Source organism: Typopeltis vanoorti, chromosome 19 (genome assembly GCF_054136105.1).
Source record: "Typopeltis vanoorti isolate ZY-2024b chromosome 19, IOZ_Tvanoo_1.0, whole genome shotgun sequence".
Classification (NCBI taxonomy): Eukaryota; Metazoa; Arthropoda; class Arachnida; order Uropygi; family Thelyphonidae; genus Typopeltis; species Typopeltis vanoorti.
In genome coordinates this window covers 34,729,257-34,743,064 of record NC_143567.1, presented here as the reverse complement: position 1 = coordinate 34,743,064, position 13,808 = coordinate 34,729,257, and the positions used below count along the sequence as shown (strand labels likewise).

The window sequence follows — 13,808 nt, the reverse complement described above, 5'->3', positions numbered from 1 at the left end:
ACTTGGGATCAGTACGATGTTTGTGAATCAAACTATTAACTGTTTATAATGATACAGAAGATATATCTGATTTACCAAAGAATAGGGCAACCATGCTGCATTAGGATGCATTAGCTTGTGAGGGCAGTGACGATACACCTCTGCTGTAATCCTGTGAGAACACAGAGAGCAACGTCATGAAGGTGAACACTTAGCAGAGAATGATGTCATGTGTACTAACTGATGAGCTACAGGTAAGAGCCTATCATCGTTCTACTGGACACTTCCTAACGCCATAACATATGTGGTAGAGGGTGAGAAATTTTTCGCCATGGAAGAGCCATTTTAGCTGCAAAACAACTGGATATATGCCCTGGATGGTTGCACAGCATGTGCGGATAGCATCCAGTTTTGGAGGGGGGGGGGGGTTGTATGTATGTATTAGGGGGTATCCAAGTTGTATTCCTGTGAGAAAGGGGGTCAAAATCTCTGCCAAAGTGTATCAAGATACTGTGTTCAAATCTGTGGTAAACCCCCCCCCCCCCCCCTTGTTTCATGGCAGGAAGTGGACCGTACAACAGGACTCACGAAGTGACATTAAGATTGTAATATATAGACACTTTACACAAGAATATTAGATTTTAATTTGCCAAATACTTCAATCTGAAAATAACAACTATCATTAGTGGCTACATAGGAACAGTTTTATAACAAGGTGGAATACCAACAATTGATCATTCAAAAGTAGAATGAGCCACGTGATGTTATATCGCTGATGGGGGAGGGGGGTGGCATATGTGCAATACGTGCAATGCACACAGGTATCAGAATAGTAAAGGCGTCAAAGATTTGGTATGATATTTTAAATAAAGTGAATTTTGACAGCAAAATACTGCAGTCTTCATATATGAATCTCAAACTTACTTTAGATGCAATGAATGATCTAAATCAATTTTTAAATGATTATAGGTCTGATGAAACTTTCAACGAAATTCAAGGGCGAATGCTGGTCTTGAAATTCACGCTTGCTCTCGTTATCATTCAGGGAGTGGTGTGATTGAAGTTTGATTAGAGGAATAATGAATTACTGATCATTTAAAACTATATAATTAGAAATTTATGTACATGTAAGAAAGTTTATTTTTCACTTGGTCAGATTATAATAAATAGTTTAATCCTTTATCCAAGTGTGTGCAAACAAAGTTTGCGCCTGAAAGTATCTTCAGGACTGGGGTAAGGTAGTACAACACCAGGCAACTCGTAGCACAGGTGGACCAAGCTAACATCACTCCAATCTCAGTATCTCCCATAATGCAAAACACATCTCCTTGTGGATATGTATAATGTTATGCATTAAGGGGAAGGGCCACTACCCAGACTAGTTTCGACCTTTATTGAGGTCTCTTCAGTGGAAGCCAGGTCCAGAAGTGGAGATACCAGGCAGAAGCAATGGCGAGGTCATCTTTACCTATAGGAGTTGGTAGCTTGCTCCACTTTTGCAAGGAGTTGCCCGGTGTTGTACCACTTTGCCAGTCCTGAAGATACTTTCACGCACAAACTTTGTTTGCACGCACTTGGATAAAGGATTAAACTAAATTTATTATGTACATTTAATCATACAAATACAACATTTATTTTACAAATGATATTCTATCTTTTTCAATTTAGCTACTTGAATGCAAATTCTACCCTACGGTTCTTCTTTATGAACTGGTCAATAACATTGTCATAAAAAGTTGGTTGTAACTTAATTTTCCCAAGTGACACGCGCACTTGTAAAGGCTGAGTGAAGCTCACTGACTAGAGCTACTTTGACTGCTTGTGGCCTTGTGTTTAAGACAACATGAAGGGAGCGTAAATGGCTATGTGCACACATGAAATCACAGTGCTGCAGTGAGGACCTGGAAGCTCCTACAACCGAGTAAGCCAAGGTAGCTTTGGCTAGATGAGTAAGCATCAGCATTCGATACACAACGCAAAGCTCAATTATTGCCGCGCAAGCTTAAGATACCTTCTGTCTACCAAAATAAAATTCCTAAATGGAATGCTTATAAATGCATGCATTTATTAACAAATAAATATTACTTTTTTCTCAATTAATGAGCTTGCACAGGAAGCATAGAGAATTCGCCACTGAAGAAATCGTAGAAAGCTCAAAATTAATTGCAGCAAAATTTGACGCAGAATCTGTATTTTTTAGTAGTAGAAAACACTAAGGTGATGTAAAAAGACAACACAATTTGATTAAGAACATGAAAATGAAAATATAGTAGATCCTGAAATTTCATTTAAAGTAATTTTTTTTCTCAGCATAATAGATAAAATATTACAATCTTTGAAGGAAAGATTTACTTTATTAAAAGAACATATGAATTTCTTTCAGTTTTTGTATTTGTTAAGTACTTCAAGAAATAAAGAATATTTATTATCTTGTTGTAAAAAGTTACGACGAAAAATAACACATGAGAATAATTCAGACATTGACACAGACGATTTATGCGAAGAAATTTTACACTGTCAACCATTTATTTCTAATTTTAAAAATGATTCAGCATATTCAAACTTTACAATTGCTCTTCGGATTTTTTTGTCATTTCCAGAATCTGTAGCATCTGCAGAACGATCCTTTTCTAAACTTAAAATTATTAAAAAATACTTGCGCTCCACAGTGGTACAAGACAGACCTTAAAATCTTGCCATTATATCAATAAAGTCAGATATTTTGGATCAACTTCATATACATGATATTATTCGAGAATTTTCATTAATGAAAACTATCACTAAGTGATTTTTCTTTCTGTTTAAATATTTATTTAACTATTTCTTTACCAAATAATGTTTAATATGTTCCTATTTATATACTTGTAAGTTACTATTATTTATTTATCTTATTATTTATTTACTTTATTCTTTTTTCAAATTATTTTTGTTGTTTTTGTACCTTTCTTGTATGTTTATTGTTTTTTATAATTTTTTTTTGTAATTTCTGCTTTTTGTTCAATAAACTTATAATTAATATATTTTGGATTTCATTTTAACTCACTGATACGTTTTTATAAAGTGATTTTTTTATTGGGAGGGGGAGGGGGTATAGGGGTGCCAACTAAAGTTTTGCATACAGGCACGCCCCTGATCGCAAAGTATTAAAGAGAGGAAAACTTTTTTTACCAGAATAATGATTAAATTAAAGATATTAATTCACAAATTCATATAATAATCTTAATTTATAAATAACATTAGACTAATGCAAGAATTAAAGTCTTAATTTTAAAAATAAAAAAAATAAAATAAAAATCTTTATCAAAAATATGGGAAAGTTTAATCAGGATAACACATTAATATATACAGTCATACCCTGACTTACGTGGTTTCTTATATGTATGTATTCCAGTCACGCCTCACCACTAGTCATATCTTTCTGGTGATGGCTGCATTCGCCAGTGTCGCACATGCTGTGAACAAGCACTGACGTGTTTTGTGCCGTCTCCATTCATACACGATTTTTATAGTCTACAAACCTTGTCATTGTTTAATGTTATGTTCTTGATAAAAATTTTATCACATAAAAAATAATAATGTCGCCCAAAAGAAGTAAGTCCGATTCTTCTACAGCTAGCAAAAACATTCAAAGCATACTACACACGGCATTCGTTTGCAAGTCTGAATGAAGCTATGAGGCAAAATGAGCAACTGTCTGTTAAACAGTTTTGGAAATGGTTTAATGTTTTAGATGCTGTAAGGATTATCGGAGATTTTTGGGGTGTCTCCATAATCGGAGACACCCTTCTGTAGTGAAGAGTCTCCAATATCGGAGACTCTTCGCTACTGAAGACACCGAAACCTCAGATCCAGTTTTACCAGAAAAGTACATGACAATTGCAAAATTAACAGAAGGTCTCAGCTTAATTAAGAAAGGTTTACAGATTTTGGAGGACATAGATTCTAGCGAGGAACGAATTGTAGCCACAAGGCAAGGAATAAAAAAATCACTTGCTTGCTATGAAGAAATTTTGCATGACAAGAAAAAGACATTATGCCGTCAGACGATTCTATTAGATTTTATGAAACCATCGACATCGAAATAGCTTTCTTTTTTTTATGTACGCAAAACTACAATTATGATTATAATGTATTTCTTAAAAAATATAGGTGTTTTTGTAAACCTTTGGTCCAAATTGTATGTTGGTATATATAAATTACATGCAAAATTATACCCCGAGTTACGCGAATTCGACTTACGCGCTTTTCGTTGGTCCCACCTACCACATAACTTCAGGGTATCACTGTACATAATTATTTTTTTTTTTTAAATTACGACTTTAATTCTTACATTAGTCTAATGTTATTTATAAATTAAGATTAAAATATGGATTTGTGAATTAATATCTTTAATTTAATCATTACTCTGATAAAAAATGTTTTCCTCTCTTTAATACTTTGTGATATAACATCATGTGGCTCGTTCTACTTTTGAATGATCAATTGTTGGTATTCCACCTTGTTAAAAAACTGTTCCTATGTAGCCACTGAAGATAGTCTGTTATTTTCAGACTGAAATATTTGCCAAATTAAAATATAATATTCTTGTGTAAATGTGTCTATATATTATACAGGAAGTGAGGACCACACAACAGTGTTTGGAGGTGAATGTGCCCGACCGCATATCACCATCTGATTGGCTGTCAGAGAAGTCCTGATGTGAATCTGTTAGACTTCAAATTGTAGTCGGAACTTGAGAGAGAGCATCCTGCTAGAAATGACACCCCAGCATTGCCAGCTTGACGGCGGATTTGGAGTGAGCAGTGGCAGCGTTTCTGTTGGATGTTGTGCATGCCACCATTAATGTGTGGACTCACAGGCTACGGGTATGCCTAAAGGGGAGACATTTCAAACATTGAGCTGTAAATAATTTACTGAGAGATTAAATGTGAATGTGCTATTCAAGTTGCAACAGAAATTTATGGCTAGACTAAGTAGAATTTTATTTAAAAACTCCAACAGATTTCATCCAACATTATGTGGACTTCATCGGGTTGAGAGACTGTTAACTACATTTGTGTCTCAGTCACAGCTGAAGTACATGATATTACTCTATCAGAGGTCAAAGAAACAACTGTACAAAGTAGATTAAAAAAAATAATAAAATCATGAACAGTTAGTAGTGATTGCTTTCAAAATTTGGATATCAGCATGCAGTCTGATCCGTTCAGGTTTAGAAAATTTCGTAGTCTCACATGTTTCTAGGAAAAGACAATCAAATTTGAACTTGCTGGAATGAACTTAAGTCAAGTTCCAAAGAATTCTGTGCCTACTGTCAACAGCATTAGAAGCAAGGTGAAGCTTGTTGGATTCCAAAAATCGAATATAGTATGAATGTTCTTCAATTCTAATCAATGCAGAATGGCAGTCTATCCAAAGTAACAAAGATTGGCATAAGCAGGGTACTTGATAGACGGGGTACTTGATTTCCTTCATGGCAAGGAGAGAGGAAAGCAGGTTTGAAGAAATTTTATAGATTGAATTTTCAAAGAATCCTTGCCATTTGTTCTGAGGTTCTTTTCTTCTTATGGTGCTATCTTCTATCGAAGATCAGCAACCATCCTGATGAACAAACTGCGTTACTGTGTTAATCTGAGCTGTCGTACGCTGCTCTTTCCTGTCTACGTCTTGATGTTGTCAAATCAAGATATTCTTTTTCTTCCTCTAGCTCCTTTGCCATCAATTCTTCCTACCAAATTAGTTTGTAGAAGTTGCTATTTTCCGTTTCTCATGATGTGGCCAAAACATGATGTTTTTCGTTTCTTGATTGTGTATATGAGATTTTTGGCTTTTCCAATGGATTTTAAGACATCATCATTGGTAATTTTTTCTGTCCATGATATCTTTAGCATTCTTCTATATAGTCACATCTCAAAGGCTTCAATTGATGGTTGTTGCCTTCAATGTCCATGTTTCAACTCCATAGAGCAGAATGGACCAGATGTAGTATTTTAGCATTAGGCATATGACTTCCATGTTTAGATCTTTATTGCAGAATAATGTTCTCATTTTCATGAAGGACTGCCATGCAACTTCAATCCTTGTCTTTATATCTATTTCAGGATCCCACCTTTCATTAAGCCATTTTATAATATATTAAGATATTTATACCTTGACACATGATCAATATTTTTCCCATTGAGTGTCAGTTTCATTGATGAGGTTGGATGTTTGCTGATTACCATGTATTTCGTCTTGTTGATGTTTATATTTATTCCCATTCTTTGGCTTTCTATATATACTCTGTCAATGAGTTTTTGGAGATCTGTGATGTTATCTGTAATTAGTGCGATGTCATCTGCATATTGTAGATTGTTAACAATCTTTCAGTGCTTTTTAGGTGATTATTTAAAGGTGGCACTACTCGGCATGTCGCAGAGTTGTTGTTGGGCTTTGTGAAGTTTTTAAGTGAGACAGAGTTGCCATTTCTGCTCCCTCTAATGGTCCACAGCTGCTTATTCGCCAGACTGTTCTGCTTATGTTGCAGCTAGCCTCCATATCTGAAGGCCGTTCCCTGATCTGCCACCTGGTGGACACACCCAGTAGTAGTCAGCTTTGCCCCAGGGCACAGGTTCTTTTAAGGTTGAATAATGAAATTTTTTTCACATCAGATTGTAGTCTGGTGAAAGGATAATAATTACTAATAATTTTTAATTGTAATTTTGTTGTATCCATTATATATCAGATTGCTTTTAATTTTATTCAGTTCACTGAATAAAAGGAAATCAGGAGAGCAGACATATGTGCTCTATGTAGAAGACCCTTGATAATACCCATTTTTTTGTAATATATGATGGTGGGAGGATGAGTGTATGTATCTGCTAGTAAAGCTTGGCTTACGATAAACTGAAAATTCAACTTGACCTGTGGGATTATGAATAATTAAGATATCTAAAAAAGGGTAGTTGGTTACTGGATTTACATTCAATAGTGAACTAGATACAAACGTACAAGGAGTTTATTTTCTCTATGAACTGAAGTAATTTTGAAACAGTGTGGGACCAGATTGCAAATATATCATCAACAAAATGCAACCATATGTAAGGCTGAAGAAATATTCGCAATCTGGAAGATTGAGATTGAAGAACATCAAAACTATATTAGATTTTTGGAATCTGACAAGTCTGGCCTTGTTTCACATGCTATTGACACAAGGTACAGAGTTGTTTAGAACAAGACTAAACTTCTTCGTTCCAGCAAGTTTAAATTAGATTGTCTTTTCCTAGAAACATGTGAAACTCTACCAAATCATACGAACCTGAATCGATCAGACTGCATGCCGATATCCAAGTTTTGGGAAGTGATCACTATTAACTGTTCATGACTTTATTATTATTATTATTATTATTTTATCCATGCAACTTTTTACAATTATTCCTCTCAACTCTAATAGCATAATATCGTGTACTTCAGCTGTGACTGAAACATGAACGATATGTACATGAATTCAAAAGATGCGATTCATCTTTTGAATATAGTTAATGATCTGTCTCCCCAGTGAGGTCCACATAATTGGATGAAATATACTGAAATTTTTAAATAAAATTCTAAATATTTTTTGCTACATATATAAGCCATAAAACTACTTTATATTACCATGTACTGCTGATATCTTTACCATGCATAACTAATACTACGAGAACAAACATAATATTTTCCTGAGTTTGTCATGATTTCCAGCTATGTACGAGGGGCTTCCAGAAAGTAAGTTCCGTTTTTAAATATTTTCACTACAGCGCTGCGATCGCAATGGTGCGCAGGCATTCTGAGTTTGTTGATTCCATGCCATTTTCAGACATTCTCGCAGTGAGTATGCTTCTTGGTGTGTGTTTATAATGTCTAAGAAAATCAAATCGCCCACTGCATGTGAAATTAGGTCAGTTATCCATTTCTTGAATGCGAAGAATTAAAGCAGCTGAAATCCATCAGCAAATTATTGAGGTTTATGGAGAACACGCAATGAGTGATTCAATGGTATGAAGATGGGTAAGACTTTATAATGAAGGAAGGACAAGTCCTGAATCCAAACAACAGTCCACGGAGTGGAGGCACACCTCATTACCAGTCAAGACAAAATTGAAGACAACAGTTTCCACTTGGAAAATCATGTGCAATGTGTGTGGGACAGACAAGGAATTTTGTGGTAGAATTCTTGGGTCAAGGCTCCACAATCAACATATGCACTGCTAAACCTTTAAGAAACTGCATCATGCAATCCAGAATAACCAATGTGGCATGCTTAAAAGGGGCATTGTTATGATTCATGATAACATGTTTTGATTTCATTCAAGCCGAATGATTATATTTTGATTACACACGGCCGGCATAACACAACAACTTCACCACCTTTGGCTGGGAACAATTCCATCATATCATGACATGATGTGTAGATATCTTTAGTACACATCATGTCAAGTCAACTACTGCTGATGCCTGGAGTCAAGACTCATCAAGGGAATTTTATTCCAAACATCTATAAATTGAATATCATGGCCCTTCTTAGTTTTTACTCATATTACACTGTAATAACAGACTTACAATTTTACTTGGTTTTTCTTGATTCAATTTTTTCTTGATTCCTCAAGAAATTCTTTCACATCTTCTTATCATTCCATACTTGTATATTTTAAATAATTTATCATCATCATTATCAATTTCCTGGCATGTAACCTCAAGGGGTGTACAGGATATAATAGTAATACATGAAAAAAATTACATCATTACTAACTTCCTATCTACAATTTTCCTAGAAATCAGTCTGTTACTTGTCAAGACTCCAACATTATCAACTCTTATATTTCTATCATCTAAGAGACTTTGTACCGTATCAATCCACCAATATTTTGGTCTTCCTCTGGGTCGTTTTGCTGCCAATCTGGCAGAGAACACTTGTTTTGCAAATCTTTTTTCGCCCATTCTGTTTAAGTGACCATACCACCTGAGATTAGCTCTGCTAATGCATTCCTGAATGATGACAATGAAAAGTTCGTTCCTAATATCCTCATTTTTAATATGATACTGCCATTGATGCCATCTGTTCACGCCTATAATCTTTCTCAGTACTCTCATATCTGTAGTCTAGTCTTTGGTGAAGTGTTTTACTTCTGACCCAGCTCTCAGATCCATAAGTTAAAAGGTTTGAACACTGTCTTGTATACAGCAATTTAGTGTTCCGACTAATTTCTCTCTTATTCCTTATGAATTTATTCAATTGACTTCCCACCATACCAGCATTGCTGATTCTGTTGTCTATTTCTATATTTAATTTACCATCTTCAGTAAAAATCGTGCCAAAATAGATGAAATGTTTTACTTGTTCCACAGGTTCTCCATTCACAACACAGTTGACATTTTCAATGAGTCTGCCTAGTTTCATTGTCTTTGTCTTTTTATTGCTGACCTTCATACCATATCTATTACAACAGTTATTCAATTTAGTCAGAGAATCTGGCAGACTTGTAGCGGATTTATTTAGAATAAAACATCATCCGCATAAAGCAAAGAGTTGACATTAACATCTCCAATTTTCATATCATGTTTAATACCACTTTACTTCATAATGTGATCCATATAAATAATGAATAACAGAGGGGATAATGTACATCCTTGTCTCACACCAGATTTAACATTAAACCATCTTCCTGTACTTCCTTCAATTCTAACTGCTGACTTACAACTCAAATAAAGAATAAGTATTTGCTTGATATAATGCCCCATTGACACCATATAACTGCAGCATATTGAATAGCTTCTCTCTTGGCACCTTGTCATATGCCTTTTCCAAATCGACAAAACTTAAATACAGATCTTTGTTATATTCCCATGCTTTCTCGACTATTTGTCGTAAAGTGAAGATCTGATCCTGACAGCCTCTATTTGGCCTGAATCCAGCTTGTTCCTCACCATGCTTTTCTTCCACAATTCTTCTCAACCATTTCTCAAGTATACTTGCATAGATCTTGCCAGGAACGCTCAGTAGAAAAATACATCTGTAATTCTCACATTCATTTTTATTTCCCTTTTTATATATGGGTACTATGAGAGCTCTACTCCAATCATCGGGAATTCGTCCCTCTGTCCAGGCTTTCTGAACTATGCAGTGCAGCCACTGTAAGACTCTTATACCACCATACTTCAGCATTTCTGGTCGAATATCATCTACTCCTGCTGCCTTTCCACATTTCAACCCTTTGATGGCTTTTTCTACTCAAGTATGGAAATGTATTCCTGACTGCATGCCTGGTCAGTGTTTTTTACCACTGTGCTGTCATCACTGCTTGTTTCATTTAGCAGTTTTTCAAAGTAATTACTCCATACTTCAAGGATATCTTTTTCTCCCATTTTCATGTCACCTTTATCATCTCTAACTCCTTTTACAGCACTCTTTCCTCCATTCCTAAGCTTCTCCAACAACCTCCAGAGTATTTTGCCACCTTCTTGATATTTATTTTCTATATTTTTGCCAAAGTCTTCTCATGACTTTTGTTTAGCCTAGTTTTACACAGTGTTTAGCATTCTTGCATTTGTCTCTGTATTCTCTAAGAGCACAAGCTGACTTATTTGACAGGAACTTTTGATATGCTTTCTTCTTTTCCTTCACTGCCTCTTTAACTTCCTGTGTCCACCAGGGAGTTCTGATTTTTTTTATCCTTTCAAACAACCTAACCACATGCCTCTCTGGCAGAATCAATCAATGTTTTCTTCAGAGTTTGCCACTGAATCTCCGAGGTTTGATTCCTGTTCTCAAACTCTTTCATTTTTTCTTCAATAATATTTGTGCATTTTAGTCTACAGTTCACATCTGAGAGCTGCTCAACTTTTATTCACTTTAAACTTTCTTACATGTTATTCTTTTCAATATGAAATTCAATTTTATCTTGCTCAAGACTAAATAGTGATCACTTCCAATTTCAAATCCTCTGTACACTCTGGTGTCCTGCACCAGGGAGAAAACATCACTATCAACAATAACATAGTCAATGATACTTTTCTTATTCGTTGCCACTTCTCTCCATGTGAATTTGTGCTCATTTTTATGTTGGAACATGATGTTAGTAATAACCAGTCCATGTCCTAAGCAGAAATCCAACAAATATTTGCCCTTATTATTAGCTTTGCTCTTTTCTCCAAATTTTCCCAAAATATTTTTGTATGTCTCACAATCATTTCCTACTCTGCTATTTGGATCCCCAACAAGGACCAACTTTTCATTTTTCATTGTGTCAGTTGCTTTTTTCTAAAGCCTCAAAAAATTCCTCCACTTCTACCTTAGTAGAACCTTCTGTGGGACCATAGGCACAAATAAGTCTTATTGTCCCGTTCCCCATTCTCATATTTGCCCACATTACTCTACTTGAGACTGACTGCCATTCAAGAAGATTAGCCTCATATTTAGTGTTGAATACTATGGCTACTCCTTCTTTTCCTTGATTGTAATTGCCTGAATATAACATTTTGTATTTCTCGCTCAGAAAGATCTCACCAGTTTTGGTCTTTTTTGTTTCAGTCATCCCTATTATGTCGATCTGGTACTTATCTAATTCCTCAGCTAGCTCCATTTCTTTGCTATTCAGGCTTCTTACGTTGATAGTACCAATCTTTAACTCTGGTGATGTTGAGTTGGGTTTGTTTTCAGTTAAACAGGTTAAACAGATTAAAAAAAGTTAAACAGGCTATCTAAAAAGTAAATTAGAATACCAAGACATTTTTTTTGTTATTATAGACAACATTGCAGATGTTAAACAATTGCTCACACAATTCCTCTCATAATAAAACTTGTTATTCACTAATTAGTCAGGCAGTATTGGATAGGTTAAAATGTTCCTCTTAAATGATGTCCTAAAAAAGGAAGATAATGCAAAATGCTCAGAAACAAGGTAAATGCAAGGTAAATGAATGACTGAAGTTCATCTGTTTGTCAAAGAATTTAACTTATGAAGAAATAATAATAAAATGCACATATCTTGAAAATGTGTTATAATGCAGGACAAGAAAAATTAAACTTCATTAAAGAAAGTTCCTCCTTTTCAGTATCTTTCATTCATTAGGGGAAAAAAAAAAGTTACAGCTTTTTGTTAGAATTTAATTCAGCGTGAAAGTGGCATCAACAGGCTCTTTTCATGAGGTCTCACTCAACCAGCAATGTATCCATCATAGTGAACCTTCAATTCATTGATTAATGTTCACTCAGGCAATACACTCCATTCCCCCAACCTCAGTAATGATGATGTATGCTTTAAGGCATTAAAAAATAATAATAATAATAAATAAATAAACAGAATCACTCCGCTATGTCTCTTAAAAACAGTAAATAAGAGTAACAATAAATTTGACATTTTATATTATACTTGAAAATAAATTATATTCTTGTTTAATTCTTTACCCAAGCATAACCAAAGTTTGCTCATGAAGCATCTTCATGACTGGTCTACTTATATACAGAGGATGCTGACTTTGCATCAACTGCCGTTAAATCAATGAAGAAGTCAAATACACGCAGTCCCAGACTTATGTAAGAGTTATGTTCTACAAACGTTATGTAACTCAAATTTTACATAAGCCAAAATTAACATCCTCTTCCATTAATCACACTCTAATGCTTACATATTTGCATGTAGGCAGTAGTGTATAAACATGTTTTAAAGGTTATTTCTGTTAGTTTAATTTACAAAATTCACACACAGATTGTATTTCAGTATGCAATTGTTAATGAAAAGTAATATAATAAAGTATAAATAGTATGAGAAAACAGAAACATTTTTTTAAAATGTTTTATCTGGCCATTTGACCTTCTTTATGAAATTATCAGGACAAGACTAAACAGTGATTTGTTTCTTCTCTTCTTAAATCTCTGCTTAACAGGCTAATGCATCACATGTTTCTCTTTTTCAATGAGGAATTAAGATGTATGCAAACACCAAAAATATACAGCATCAAATGCTATAAATATGCAGCACTAAAACATTAAAAATATAGCACATATGTGTTGAAAACAAGACTGAATAAAGATTAGGGAAGTGGCATGTGGGCTGTCTGCCTTACAGAAGACCGCCCTCAGATGGTATGCAATAAACATATGTGGGTTAAATAAATTTTTTATAATTTACCAATTTTTCTAGCCTATTATAGCCATTTCATTATGATTTATGTAAGTCAAATTTGTCTAAGTGAAGGACTTAGACAAATTCCTATAAATTATATAATTCCTAAGAATTATATGACATATCATATAATTCCTGTATTTTTCACATACAAGTAGCAAAATGATGTGTCATTATATTATAAAAATAGATTAGTTGTGAATATATTTCACATACAAATTTTGTTTCCTTATATGCTTGAATAAAGGATTAAAACAAGAATATAATTTCTTGCCAGGCAAAAAGCTTGTATAACTGTACATTTCTGTACAAAAAGTTCCCTTGCATGCATGTATACATTAATAAAATGCATCATTCATAAAACTAAGAAAATATATATTACACGCATAAGTCAAACAATGCTAATTAACTTTAAATAATTATCAGCAGTGCTATAAACGAAGCCATATATTGATACATTATTCATTTGTTATATAGTGTTAGTAAATAAAATTTTCTATTCTAATTTGTTAAAAAAAATTACCATTTTCATGCAGGAAAGTAGTTGCCTGATTAAGTTCAGCCATATCTCTAAATGCAATATTGAATCTTTCTTGCATTTCATGCATCACCAACATCCTAAAAAGAAAGCATCCAAGACAAGACAATTGATTTGTATAGCTTTGCACACACATACACAGCTCATCCATA

The 13,808-nt window shown here is 34.2% G+C and overlaps 1 protein-coding gene across 1 annotated transcript in view; it reads right to left on the bottom strand.

The window, feature by feature from the left end:
• Lrrk (Leucine-rich repeat kinase) overlaps positions 1–13,808 on the bottom strand; it is a 790,764-nt gene that overhangs the window by 295,797 nt on the left and 481,159 nt on the right. The window contains exon 19 of the mRNA XM_090409582.1: positions 13,642–13,736. Coding sequence (XP_090265708.1) covers positions 13,642–13,736 — 95 coding nt within the window. The remainder of the gene's footprint in view (positions 1–13,641; positions 13,737–13,808) is intronic.